We start from the raw sequence: 13,957 nt of genomic DNA on the forward strand, positions 1-13,957 counted from the left end.
GTAGAGGTGACGGAGGCCCAGGAGTGATGTGCTGTCCTGGGGTGCTTGAGAGCTGGGCTGTGGGCTTTATTCCTCCCTCCTCTCCTGGCCCAAATCTGAGTTCCTCAGCCCAAGAGGCAGGACCCAGGACTTGTGTCTCTGCCCGCCCCCACCAGCAAGCCTGCCCGTTCGAGGGAAATTGAGAAGGGGTTGGAAGACTCGCGTGCCAGGGAGTCAACATCTCCTACAGTTGGGCCTGTGTCTCCAGGGCATGCAAAGGGCACTGATCTGTCCTCAGCCGGCCTGTGCTGTCCCACCCCATCAAGCCAGCTCCTCCCCATGGTCTCCTGTCCCCAAAGCTAGTTCTGCTGCTACCCTCACTGTGGACCTGCAGAAAGACCAGGGACTCTTGTGGGATCTGGCGAAAGGCCTCCACCACGGAGAGCTGACCTTGAGGCCCAAACACCTGCCCCACTGCCGTGGGTCTGCAGCCGGGCGGCCCTCCCCTGTGGGGCCATGTCCAGTTGCAGCAGGAGAGAGGAGAGCAGAGCCCCACCTGTCTCTGGAGCTTGGCCTTCTTGGAGGGTCGGGAGATGGCCAGGCTGTTGACCATGTCTTGGAGTTGCTCATAGCGCTGCACCAGCGTGCTGACCTGATGGCTCACATCCAGGCTGCAGGCTGGACAGGTGGCCTCAGGGTCGATCTGGCCAGGAGCCAAGGTGTGGGTCTTGTGCGGGGCCATGCTCATGGACAGGAGCGTGGAGGAGGAGGTCAGCATGCTCTCAATGATCATCCTGAGCTTGTCCAGCTGTGAGCAGGAGAGACGGCAGCAGCAGGGCAGTGAGGCCAGTCACAGCCACGCTCTGCCCATGCTAGCACTGCTCCTAGACTGTGTGCCTCTCCCCTGTCGTGCCCTGGGCAGTTGCTGCGTCCTCAGTGCCTCCCAGAGCATGTGCCATCGTGGGCATCTATCCAGTAAACGGTGAGTAGAGAGAGTTCTCCTGGAACACAGTGTCAACACTGAACCAAGCCCTTGCCAGAAGAAGGCCTCTGGAGCTTTCTCCAGCCAGCCCACCGGCTCAGTGTGAGAACATCTCTTCTTTAGCTAAATCGTAAAGTGCTGCTGCCAGTTAGCCGGGCCATAAACACACAGAGGACCCTAATGACACACAGGCCCCACCCCGGGCTCTGGGGCTGTGAGGGGTGGGCTTGCACACGCTCCTGCTCACATGCCAGGGGGAACGGACATGCTCCGTCCACCTAGCGTGTAAATAACTCACAATACAGGAACGTGGCAGGTGCTGACACTGCTCCAGGGGCCTCTCCTAGGCTGGGTGGTGCAAACCCCTTCCAGGGAAAGTGCCTTGAAGGCTGCCCCGGTGTTCTCCTCTGCATCCCGCGGGCCCTATTCGTCACCCCAAATGAGAGTTCCCAGGTAGACAGCTGATCCAAGGGCAGCCGGTCCCTTAACTGGCCAAAGACCTGTGACATGTTGCTTGGCTCAAAAAGAGAGGCTGGGCCAACCTGGGCTCCTCTCTTGGGAGTGGGTGATGGAACAGAAAGGACTCTGCAGGGCTGGGGCAGCCACTGTGGAACACGAAGGAGAGCAAGGTGGATTGAGAGTGGAATGGGAGAGAGACGTGGGGGCTAAGAGGATGGGTAAGGAGAGGGACACAGGTACCCACAAAAGCAGATGCAGAGGGACAGGTGGGGTGGCCCACCCCGGCCTGCCCCCATGGCCTGGAAGTTCCCTTTTCCTCCACGCCCTACAGCTGCACATCCCCAGGGCAGCACCCTCTTGCCTGGGCTCACAGAGATGCTGCCACTTACAACCAGAAGAGCCTGCCCGGAGGCAGGTACCTCCGAGGGCCCCGGATGCAGAGGGACCGGCCAGTTCTCTCTCGAAAAGAGGAAGAGGCCTCCCAGAAAAATGGGCGTTTCAGTGGAGTCTGAAGACTAAGCCGCAGCTATCTGTGTAAAGAACAGCAGAAAAGAATAGGAGTGTGTTCAGAGAAAGGCAGGAGGCCAAGGTGGCTAAAGATGGAGCATGTGGAAGTGGGGGGCCTCCAAAAAAAGCCTGCAAAAGGAGGCTAGGCCAGCCCAACAGGAAGTGGATTCTCTCCTGAGTGTGGTCCTGGGACAGCCAGACATGAGCTTGAACTGACAGGTGACTCTTAAACACTCCCAGCTGCTCCTCAGGCAGGACTCCTGGCCCGGGGTCATGACATGGTGCACACTACAGTTCCAGCAACTTGGGAGCCTGGAATGTGGCTCAAAGCACAAAGCGGGCCAGGCACGTGGCTCACGCCTGTAATCCCAGCACTTTGGGAAGCCAAGGTGGGTGGATCACCTGAGGTCAGGAGTTCGAGACCAGCCTTGCCAACGTGGTGAAACCCCATCTCTACTAAAAATACAAAAATTATCCAGGTGTGCTGGTGGGCACCTGTAATCCCAGCTACTTGGGAGGCTGAGGCAGGAGAATCGCTTGAACCTGGGAGACGGAGGTTGCAGTGAGCTGAAATCATGCCATTGGACTCCAGCCTGGGCAACAAGAGCGAAACTCTGTCTCAAAAAAAAAAAAAAAAGCGGGGTGCAGTGGCTCATGCCTATAATCCCAGCACTTTGGGAGGCCAAGGCGGGTGAATGACCTGAGGTCAGGAGTTCGAGACTGGCCTGACCAATGTGGTGAAACCCTGTATCTACTAAAAATACAAAAAAATTACCCAGGCATGGTAGTGTGCACCTGTAGTCCCAGCTACCCAGGAGTCTGAGATAGGAGAATCACTTGAACCCGGGAGGTGGAGGTTGCAGTGAGCTGAGATGGTGCCACTGCACTCCAGCCTGGGCAACAGAGCAAAACTCTGTCTCAAAAAAAAAAAAAAAAAAAAATGCACAAAGAGGTTCCTGACATGAACCCCCTTGGCCCAGTGGCTTTTCTTAGGTGGTTCTTCTGTGAGCACTCAGAGGGCTGCTCCTGGTTCAGACACTCCTTAGTGAGAAAATGACCAAGAATTGCATTGCAAAGCTTAAAGGCAGGCACTGTCAAGAGAATGAAAAGATGACCCACAGAATGGGAGAAAATATTTGCAAGTCATCTATCAAATAAGAGCCTAGCATCCAGAACATGTAAAGAGCTCTTTCAACTCAACAATAAAATGACAAATAACTCACCTGAAAAAATGGATGAAGGATTTGGATATGTATATTTTATCTCTAAAGAAAGTATACAAATGGCCAAAAAGCACACGAAAAGATGCTCAGCATCTTTAGTCACTAGGGAAACGCAAATCAAAACTATAATGAGATCCCATCTCACACCCACTAGAGTGGCTATAATTTTTTTTTTTTTTTTTTTTTTTTGAGACAGGGTCTCGCTGTCACCCAGGCTGGCATCCAGTGGCGCGATCATGGCTCACTCTGCAACCTCCGCCTCCCAGGTTCAAGTGATTCTCCTACCTCAGCCTCCCGAGAAGCTGGGATTACAGGTATGCACCACCACCACACCCAGCTATTTTCTGTTTTTTTTTGATGGAGTCTCGCTTTGTCACCCAGGCTGGAGTGCAGTGGTGCGATCTCGGCTCACTGCAACCTCTGCCTCCCGGATTCAAGCGATTCTCCTGCCCCAGCCTCCTGAATAGCTGGGATTACAGGCACATGCCACCACGCCCAGCTAATTTTTGTATTTTTTTAGTAGAGACGGGGTTTCACCATGTTGGTCAGGCTGGTCTCGAACTCCTGACCTCGTGATCCGCCCGTCTTGGCCTCCCAAAGTGCTGGGATTACAGGTGTGAGCCACCACACCTGGCCTATTTTCTGTATTTTTAGTAGAGATGGGGTTTCACCATGTTGGCCAGGCTGGTCTCCAACTCCTGACCTCAAGTGATCTACCCGCGTCGTCCTCCCAAAGTGCTGGGACTACAGGCGTGAGTCACCGCACCCGGCCCCACACAAAAACATACATGAGGCCAGGCCAGCACTTTGGGAGACCGAGGTGGGTGGATCACCTGAGGTCAGGAGTTTGAGACCAGCCTGGCCAACATGGTGAAACCCCATTCTCTCCTAAAAATACAAAATTACCTGGGCATGGTAGCAGGCACCTGTAATCCCAGCTACCTGGGAGGCTGAGGCAAGAGAATCACTTGAACCCAGGAGTTGGAGATTGCAGTGAGCCAAGATCGAGCCATTTCCCTCCAGCCCGGATAACAAGAGCGAAACTCCATCTCCAAAAACAAAACAAAATAACAACAACAAAAAAACAACTTATTATGGCCGGGTGCAGTGGCTCACGCCTATAATCCCAGCACTTTGGGAGGCTGAGGCCGGCAGATCACAAGGTCAGGAGATCGAGACCATCCTGGCTAACACAGTGAAACCCTGTCTCTACTAAAAATATTCTGAAAAATTAGCCGGGCGTGGTGGCAGGTGCCTGTAGTCCCAGCTACTCGGGAGTAGGATTCTCCTACTGAGGCAGGAGAATGGCAGGAACCCGGGAGGCAGAGCTTGCAGTGAGCTGAGATCGCGCCACTGTACTCCAGCCTGGGCGACAGAGCGAGACTCCGTCTCAAAAAAAAAAAAAAAAAAAAAGTATACATGAATGTGCATAGCAGCATTATTCATAATAGCCAAAAGATGGAAACAACCCAGATGTCTTTCAACTGATGACTAGATAAACAAATTATGGCATAGATGCAGAATGGAATGCCATGAAGCCATAAAAAAAGAATGGAGTACGGACACATGCTACAACATGGATGAGCCTTGAAAACATCATGCTAAGTGAAAGAAGCCAGATACAAAAGTCGTATGTTGTATGATTCCATTTATATGAAACGTCCAAAACAGACCAATCCATAGTGGCAGAAAGCAGATTTGTGGTTGTCAGGGGCTGAGGGACAGAAGGGAACGGGGAGAGATTGCTGAGAGTCACAGGGTTCTTTCTGGAGTGATTAAATGTTTTGGAATTAGATTGTGGTGATAGCTGCACAACTTTGTACTAAAAACTACCTTATTCTATTTAAAAGGGTGAATTTATTGATATATGAATTACATCATAAAAAAGATAGGGAAAGATCGTGATCAGCCTGGCCAACATGGTGAAACCGTCTTTACCAAAAATATAAAAATTAGCTGGGGTGGTGGCACATGCCTGTAGTCCTGGCTACTGAGGAGGCTGAGGCAGAATCGCTTGAACCTGGGAGGCGGAGGTTGCAGTGAGCCAAGATGGCGACACTGCACTACAGCCTGGATGACAAGAGCGAAATTCCATCTCAAAAAAAAAAAAAAAAAAAATAGGGAAAGATCGAATGGGAGGTAAACAGGTGTTGTAGGGGTTCCTTTCCCTTGCCACTTGTGGACTCAGAGCTGGCTTTGGATAAGGAGGGATCTGGATCCTGGACGCATTCACCACCGCCCCCCCACCCCCTGCCCACACACCACACACACACACACACACACACACACACACACAGAGGACGGGAGGGACCTGGTTTTTGATGAGAGGTGGGAGGGCAGGGCCAAGCCAGCTTTGAGAAGGGCCCTTGGTCCCTGGAGCTGAAGAGTGGGGAATCCTCACCTGGTCCTGCAGATAAAGGGAGGCTTCAGAGACAGAATTTTCCATGGCAGCCTTGCCCCTGTCTTGGCTCTCCCTCAACTGGGCCAGCTCCTTCTCTATGTCAGCCACGGTGACTCTGTGGTGCACGACGAGAGACTGCCAGACTCCACACTCAGGCCAGACCCATGCAGAGCCTGGGCCGTCAGGGATGCAGGGGGATGCAGACACAGCTGGAGGTCTCTCACCCTCCACCCCCCTCCACTGGATTTTGTCTAGGGAGTCCCAGGCTATGCCTCTGTCCTGGGAGGCTTCTGGGTGGTGGGACTGGGCACTGCAAAGAGAGCGCTCAGAGGGGCTATCAGAAGTGGTCTCCTTCAGCCTCCGACTGGGGACACAGTCTAAGAAGCTTATTTTTGCTTTTCCAAGACCTGGTCCTGAGTTGTGTTGGGAACCTGGGGAACTTCTACCAGTTCCTTGAACTAGACATGGACAATCTGAAGAGCAGACACAATCCAGGCCAAAGACAGTGGTCCATTCAGGGGCATAAGGGAGCCACTGGCTGCCATCACCTTCTTGGCTGAGAATTCATGATTCCAGGGGACCAGCTGCTCTTAGCTGGAGCATTTTACCTGAGGACACCCAGTTGTAATCTCAGCTCTCCAGCTTTCAGTTCCTTCCCTGCTTCTTGATTCCTTTCCCCCTCCAGGATCCTTTGCAGCCTTTCCACCTACAAACCCAGTGAATGAGGAGGGTCAGGCAGGCCTGAGCTCCTGCTTCCCAAATGTGCCCCTGCAGCTCATGCCAGCCCTCCCCATTCCCTCTAACCCAACCCCTCCGACAAAAGCCAGGAGCCCTTGTGGACATCCATCCGCCCATTCATCCATCCCATGGATGTAGAAAGCTGGCATTAAGAGAATGACTGGGCCAGGCACGATGGCTCATGCCTGTAATCCCAGCACTTTGAGAGGCTGAGGCGGGTGGATCACCTGAGGTCAGGAGTTCAAGACCAGCCTTGCCAACAAGGGGAAACCCATCTCTACTAAAAAATACAAAAATCAGCTGGGCGTGGTGGCTGGCACCTATAATCCCAGCTACTCAGGAGGCTGAGACACGAGAATCATTTGAACCTAGGAGGCAGAGGTTGCAGTGAGGCGAGATTGCACCACTGCACTCCAGCCTGGGCAACAGAGCAAGAATCAGTCTTAAAAAAAAAAAAAAAAAAAAAAAAAGGAATGACTGGGCCGGGCATGGTGGATCACACCTGTAATCCCAGCACTTTGGGAGGCTGAGGTGGGAGGATTACCTGAGGTCAGGAGTTCCAGACAAGCCTGACCAACATGGTGAAACCCTGTCTCTACTAAAAATATAAAATTAGCTGGGCATGAACACGCATGCCTGTAATCCCAGCTACTTGGGAGGCTGAGGCATGAGAGTAGCTTGAACCCAGGGGGCAGAGGTTGCAGTGAGCCAAGATCGCATCATTGCACTCTAGCCTGGGCAACAGAGCGAGACTCCGTCTCAATTTTTTAAAAAAAGGAGAACGTCTGAAGGGATCTGGCCGTCCCTTGCGATGACCTCTGGCCCCAGAAAATCTCACAAACTGGACTCCAAGGCTGCCACAGATAATGAAAAGAGCAAGGTGGGGTGCGGTGGCTCACGCCTGTAATCCCAGCACTTTGGGAGGCCGAGGCGGGCGGATCACGAGGTCAGGAGACCAAGACCATCCTGGCTAAGACAGTGAAACCCCGTCTCTACTAAAAATACAAAAAATTAGCTGGGCGTGGTGGCGAGCGCCTGTAGTCCCAGCTACTTGGGAGGCTGAGGCAGGAGAATGGCGTGAACCCGGGAGGTGGAGCTTGCAATGAGCCGAGATTGCGCCACTGCACTCCAGCCTGGGCGACAGAGCGAGACTCCGTCTCAAAAAAATAAAAGAAAAAAAAAGAGCAAAGCCCTCATTATTTGGCTCAGCTGAATCATAACAGCTTTGAGCATCAGTTTAAAAAAAATTTTTTTAGAGACAGGGTCTTACCCTGTCACTCAGGCTAGAGTGCAGTGGCGTGATCATAGCTTACTGCAGCCTCAAACTCAGGCTCAAGTGATCCTCCTGCCTCAGCCTCCCAGGTAGCTGAGACTACAGGCATGCACCACCATGTCTGGCTAATTTTTAAATTTTTTGTAGAGATAAGGCCTTGCTATGTTGCCCAGGCTAGTCTCGAGCTCCTGGGCTCAAGTGATCCTCCTGCCTTGGCCTCCCAAAGTGCTGGGATTATAGGCATGAGCCACCGTGCCCAGCCTGAGCATCAGGTTTTAGATCCGGGAAATGAACACGATGATACCCAAGGTGCATTTCCTATCTGATAGGATTGCAAAGATCCAATTAGATAATAATGTAAGAGAAAGGACTATTTAATCCATAAAATACAAATGGAAAGTGCTATTATTAGCATTAAAAGACAAAGTGGGGGCTGGGCGCAGTGGCTCACGCCTGTAATCCCAGCACTTTGGGAGGCCAAGGTGGGCAGATCATCTGAGGTTGGGAGTTCAAGACCAGCCTGACCAGCATGGAGAAACCCCATCTCTACTAATAATACAAATAATAATACAAAATTAGCTGGGCCTGGTGGCACATGTAATCCCAGCTACTCGGGAGGCTGAGGCATGAGAATCGCTTGAACCTGGGAAGTGGAGGTTGGGGTGAGCCGAGATGGTGCCACTGCACTCCAGCCAGGGCGACAAGAGCGAAACTCCATCTCAAAAAAAAAAAAAAAAGACAAAGTGGGTTGACTCTTCCTTACTTTTGCTTTTTCCTGCCGAACTTCTTTGGCTAGCGTCTTTACAGTCTTCAGCTGCTCCTGCAGTTCAGGAGGTATGGTCCTTTTGACTATGGAAAGCAGAGGCCTTATGATCAGAGGGGTTAGATCTCTAGTGGGCTCCCAATCTCCATTTCCAGCCCCTGCAACACTGAAGCTACCCTAGAGGACAGCAGGACCTATCACTTTATCCTGTATCTCCTGGTGACTGGGAAAGGGAGGTGGGAAGAAGGGAGAGAGAGCTGTCCTTAGCCCATGAAACATCCACCTAATGCCTGACATCCTAAAGGGCTTTGGGACAACTGACCCCTGAATTCCAACCACTGCAAAAAATCTTAATTACTCTCTGGGCTTGGAGTTAGGAACAGGCAAATGTTAAGTTTTGTTTTGTTTGAGCCAGGGTCTTGCTCTGTCACCCAGGCTGGAGTGCAGTGATCCATCACAGCTCACTGCAGCCTCTGCCTCCCTGGCTCAAACAATCTTCCCACCTCAGCTTCCCGAGTAGCTGGGACTACAGGTGTGTGCCACCACGCCTGGCTTTTTTTTTTTTTTGTAGAGATAGAGTTTTGCCATGTTAGCCAGGCTGGTCTCGAACTCGGCCTCAAGCTATCCACCTGGCTCTGCTTCCCAAGGTGCTGGGATTACAGGCGTGAGCCATTGCTCCCAGTCAAAATGTTTAGTTTAATTCTTCAACATTCTCTCCCGCACACCTCCCAATGCTACTGCTTTCTATAACCACACACTTTCCCCAGCTGCTGTGCAGACAGCCTGACAAAGCCACAAGAACCCGCTCCACTCCTCTCCTGGGGCTTAGTTCTCTCCTTTGCCCACCCATTTTTTTGGACTCTGAAGGCTGTGGGACATGCTCTGAATGACATGCTGTTTTCAGGGACTCAGGGAGACGTGTAGCAGCCAGTTGAGGCCGGGGGAAGAAAAGGATGAAACCAACTGAAAACAGAGACAGTGGTTTCTCCTCTATCGGCAAGCGGCACCCACCCATCTGTGCCAGCAGGAACTGGATCTTCTCCAAGTCGGTTTGGCCGGCCTGCTCCTCATCCACATCCTTCATACTCTCCTTTAGCCCCACGTAGAGGCTACTGAGCTCTCCCAACAGACGCAATGTCTCCACTGCTGTGGGGAAACTAGAACTCATTTTACACAGTGAATCGCGTCGCTCACTCAGGACTTCACTCGAGACTTCGCTCCCTTCTGATGAGACTCGGTTGACAGAGTCTGGACTCCTGAAAAGGGTGACATCTTGGCCTGGGGCCTTCTGGGCAGGAATTCCATGTTGGTCCGAGGCTTGTGTTCTATTTGGATCCAAACCTTCCTGGCCATGCTGATCAGCACTTAGATACCCTGGGCCACAATAACCAGGATACATTGAATCACGACTGTCAAAGAGAGAGAAAGCACGGCCATGCTGAGCTGCATCTGGGTATACCTGGTCATGCTCCCCTGGGTCAGGTGATGCCAAATGCTGTTGATCTGGGTGTGTAGATCCCAAACCTGTACTCAGTGGTATTGGGCCATGCTGGTCTGTGCCAGGATGCATCAAACCTTGCTGATAAGTTTCTGGTGGTACCAAACTCCTTTGGTCTATACCAGGTGATGCCAAACCTTGACTGGCTAGGAGTGGTGACACCTGGCCGTATTGTTCTCTGCCAGGAGCTACCATACCATGTTGATATGGACGTACTGATATAAAACCTGTAGAATCTGCCTGGGATGTTGAAGAGCCACGAAGCTTTGTGCCTGGTGCTATCAAGCCTGGCCGATATGCACCAGGTTGTCTCAAACCATACCGATCCATTCCAGGCTGCACCAGACCACGTGGATATGTCCCAGGTTGAGACAAATCATGCAAATATGCACCAGGTTGTACCAAATCAAGAGGATAGGCACCAGGTTGTACCAGGCCATGTGGATCTGCCTGAGGTTGCACCATACCTTGCTGACCTATTCCAGGCTGCACCATACCCAGTTGACCTGCACCAGGCTGGACCAAACCAGGCTGATCCGCACCAGGTTGGACCAAACCACGCTGATCCACTCCAGGTTGGACCAAACCACGCTGATCCACTCCAGGTTGCACCAAACCACGCTGATCCACTCCAGGTTGGACCAAACCACGCTGATCCACTCCAGGTTGGACCAAACCACGCTGATCCACTCCAGGTTGGACCAAACCACGCTGATCCGCACCAGGTTGGACCAAACCACGCTGATCCACACGAGGTTGAGGTTGGACCAAACCACGCTGAACTGCACCAGGTTGGACAAAACGATGCTGAACTGCACCAGGTTGCACCAAACTACGCTGAACTTCACCAGGTTGTGCCAAACCACGCTGATCCACTCCAGGTTGGACCAAACCACGCTGATCCACTCCAGGTTGGACCAAACCACGCTGATCCACTCCAGGTTGGACCAAACCACGCTGATCTGCACCAGGTTGGACCAAACCATGCTGATCTGCACCAGGTGGGACCAAACCACGCTGATCTGCACGAGGTTGTGCCAAACCATGCTGGTCCACTCCAGGTTGGACCAAACCACGCTGATCCACTCCAGGTTGGACCAAACCATGCTGATCCACTCCAGGTTGGACCAAACCACGCTGATCTGCACCAGGTTGGACCAAACCACGCTGATCTGCACCAGGTGGGACCAAACCATGCTGATCTGCACGAGGTTGTGCCAAACCACGCTGGTCCACTCCAGGTTGGACCAAACCACGCTGATCCACTCCAGTTTGGACCAAACCATGCTGAACTGCACCAGGTTGAGCCAAACGATGCTGAACTGCACCAGGTTGTGCCAAATCACTCTGATCTGCACCAGGTTGTGCCAAACCACGCTGATCTATACCAGGTTGCCCCGAACTACGCTGAACTGCACCAGGTTGCCCCAAACCATGCTGATCTGCACCAGGTTGTACCAAACCATGCTGATCCACTCCAGGTTGGACCAGACCAGGCTGATCTGCACCAGATTGTACCAAACCATGTTGATCTACATCAGGTTGTGCCAAACCACGCTGAACTGAATCAGGTGGTACCAAACCACACTGATCCACTCCAGGTTGGACCAAACCACGCTGAACTGCACCAGGTTGCCCCAAACTATGCTGAAGTGCACCAGGTTGTGCGAAACCATGCTGATCCATTCCAGGTTGGACCACACCATACTGATCTGCACCAGGCTGGACCAAACCTTGCTGACCTGCACCAGGTTGCACCAAGCCAAACTGATCTATGCCAGGCTGCACAAAACCATATTGACCGGCTCCTAGCTGAACCAAACCATGTTGATCTATACCAGGTTGGACCAAGCTACGTGGTTCTGCACCAGGCTGTACCAAACCATGTGGATATGTACCAGGCCGTACCAGTCCAGGTAGATACACATCAGGCTGTATCCAGCCACTAGGAAATGCACCAGATTGTACCAGACCATGCTGATCCATGCCAGGGTGGACCAGACCATGCTGATCCATGCCAGGCTGTACCAAACTAGGTGGATATGCACCAATCTGCACCAAACCATGCTGATCTGCACCAGGTTGGACCATGCCGGGCTGATCTACACCAGGCTGTACCAAGACACCCTGACCTGTGCCAGATTGGATCAAATCATGCTGACCTGTGCCAGGCTGGACCAAACCATGCTGATCTCTACCAGGTTGGGCCAAACCAGACTGATCCATTCCAGGCCGGACCAAACCACGCTGATCTGCACCAGGTTGGACCAAGCCGGGCTGATATGCACCAGGTTGGACCAAAGCACGCTGAAATCTGCCATACTGGATCAAATCATGCTGCTCTGTGCCAGGTTGTATGAAGCCAGTTGCTTCCAAACTGGGTTGCACAAAACCTTGCTGATCTGCACTAATTGGCATCAAACCAGGTGATACCAAACCATGCTGGTCTGTAAAAGGTAGAACCAGGCCATGTTGATCGACGACAGGCAATGTCAATCCTTGCTGGTCCATACCAGGGGGTACTAGTCCTTGCTGACCCATGCCTGATATTACAAATCCACGCTGATCCACGCCAAGTGGTTCCATACTGCGTTGGTCTGTGCCGGGAAGTGTCATACCATGCTGATATGCACTGAATGAAACCAGACCATGTTGGTCTGTGCTAGGTAGTTCCAATCCTTGCTGGTCTCTGCCAGGTACCAATGGTGGCAACATACATTGCTCATCCATGACAAATGGTACCAATTCCCGATCATCCATTTCAGGTGGTGGCACACCAAGCTGACCCATGCTGAGGGGTACCACACCACGTGGGTAAGTGCTAGCAGGCACTAATCCAGGCTGATTCATGCCATTTGGTTCTAACCCACGACGATCTGGCCTTAGATGGACCTGACTCTGGCTAGCGGGCACCCTACTGGGCTGGTCTCTGGCCGAGGTTAAGTCCTCTTGAACTGGACCAGGACGTGCATCTCGTTCATCTCTTCTTGGATGTGTCGAGGTAAGCTTCTCTCTACTCCTGTGATGATCTGATTTGAATTGGAATATAGAAGACTGATGGAGTCGTGGCATGCCAGCTTCATCACGGGCCCTCGGCTGCTGCTGTCTACCAGTACCAGAGGGGACCTTGCTTTGTTCCCTACTGGAAACCCCATCAGAGGGGTGTGCTGCGCCACCAGATCCTGATGCAGTCTGATCCGGGCCAAGACCACTGGCAGAATCCAGAGCTTGGTCAATACTTGGTTGCTTGGTAGAGGCTCCGCTTAGAGTCCCTTCAGGTGATGTTAATGAAGTGAACCCTCCGTGCTTAGAAAATCCCATAAGTGTTTCTGAGCCCTGGTTGGAGAGGAAGAAGGAAATCAATAACAGTCAAAATATTCACTATCAGAGTGGGAAGAAAGGAAATCTGGAAGTTCTGACTAGGATGATTTAGGGCCCCTGGAGAAAAAAGCCCTCTGGTCCTAAAAGCTAAGCTTGACATAAAGAAACACACTGATGGGAGGCCGAGGCGGGCGGATTACTTGAGATCAGGAGTTCAAGACCAGCCTGACCAATATGGTGAAACCTCATCTCTACTAAAAATACAAAATTAGCCGGGCGTGGTGGCATGTGTCTGTAATCTCAGCTACTCGGGAAGCTGAGGCAGGAGAATTGCTTGAACCCGGGAGACGGAGGTCGCTGTGAGATCGTGCCATTGTGCTCCAGCCTGGGTGACAAGAGTGAAACTCCATCTCAAAAAAAAAAAGAGAAAAGAAAAAGAAACACACTGATGTTCTGGGAGGCTACGTCTCCATATTTTTGAGAATCTGCATATTTGAAAATGGCATGTACAAAAATATGTAATTTTTGTGGCCAGGTGCGGTGGCTCACGCTTATAGTCCCAGCACTTTGGGAGGCCAAGGTGGCTGGATCATTTGAGGTCAGGACTTTGAGACCTGCCTGGCCAACATGGCAAAACCCCATCTCTACTGAAAATACAAAAATTAGCTGGGTGTGATAGTGCATGCCTATAATCCCAGCTACTCAGGAGACTGAGGCAGGAGAATCGCTTGAACCCGGGAGGTGGAGGTTGCAGTGAGCCGAGATCACGCCATTGCACTCCAGCCTGGGAGACAGAGTGAGACTCTGTCTCAA

At 52.1% G+C, this 13,957-nt stretch overlaps 1 protein-coding gene across 10 annotated transcripts in view; it reads right to left on the minus strand.

Annotated features, from left to right (window-relative positions):
* QRICH2 (glutamine rich 2) overlaps positions 1-13,957 on the minus strand; it is a 33,816-nt gene that overhangs the window by 7,326 nt on the left and 12,533 nt on the right. For 8 of the 10 annotated variants that reach the window (XM_054537382.2, XM_054537383.2, XM_054537384.2 and 5 more), the window contains exons 4-8: positions 9,337-13,159; positions 8,326-8,411; positions 6,160-6,257; positions 5,552-5,666; positions 536-787 (exon numbers count right to left, since the gene is read on the minus strand). In XM_054537382.2, the coding sequence (XP_054393357.2) occupies positions 536-787; positions 5,552-5,666; positions 6,160-6,257; positions 8,326-8,411; positions 9,337-13,159 (4,374 nt within the window). Of the gene's footprint in view, positions 1-535; positions 788-5,551; positions 5,667-6,159; positions 6,258-8,325; positions 8,412-9,336; positions 13,160-13,957 lie in introns of those variants that run through there. The other 2 variants (XM_063718980.1, XM_063718979.1) reach the window with 2 other exon arrangements.

Source organism: Pongo abelii, chromosome 19 (genome assembly GCF_028885655.2).
Source record: "Pongo abelii isolate AG06213 chromosome 19, NHGRI_mPonAbe1-v2.0_pri, whole genome shotgun sequence".
NCBI classification, from domain to species: domain Eukaryota; kingdom Metazoa; phylum Chordata; class Mammalia; order Primates; family Hominidae; genus Pongo; species Pongo abelii.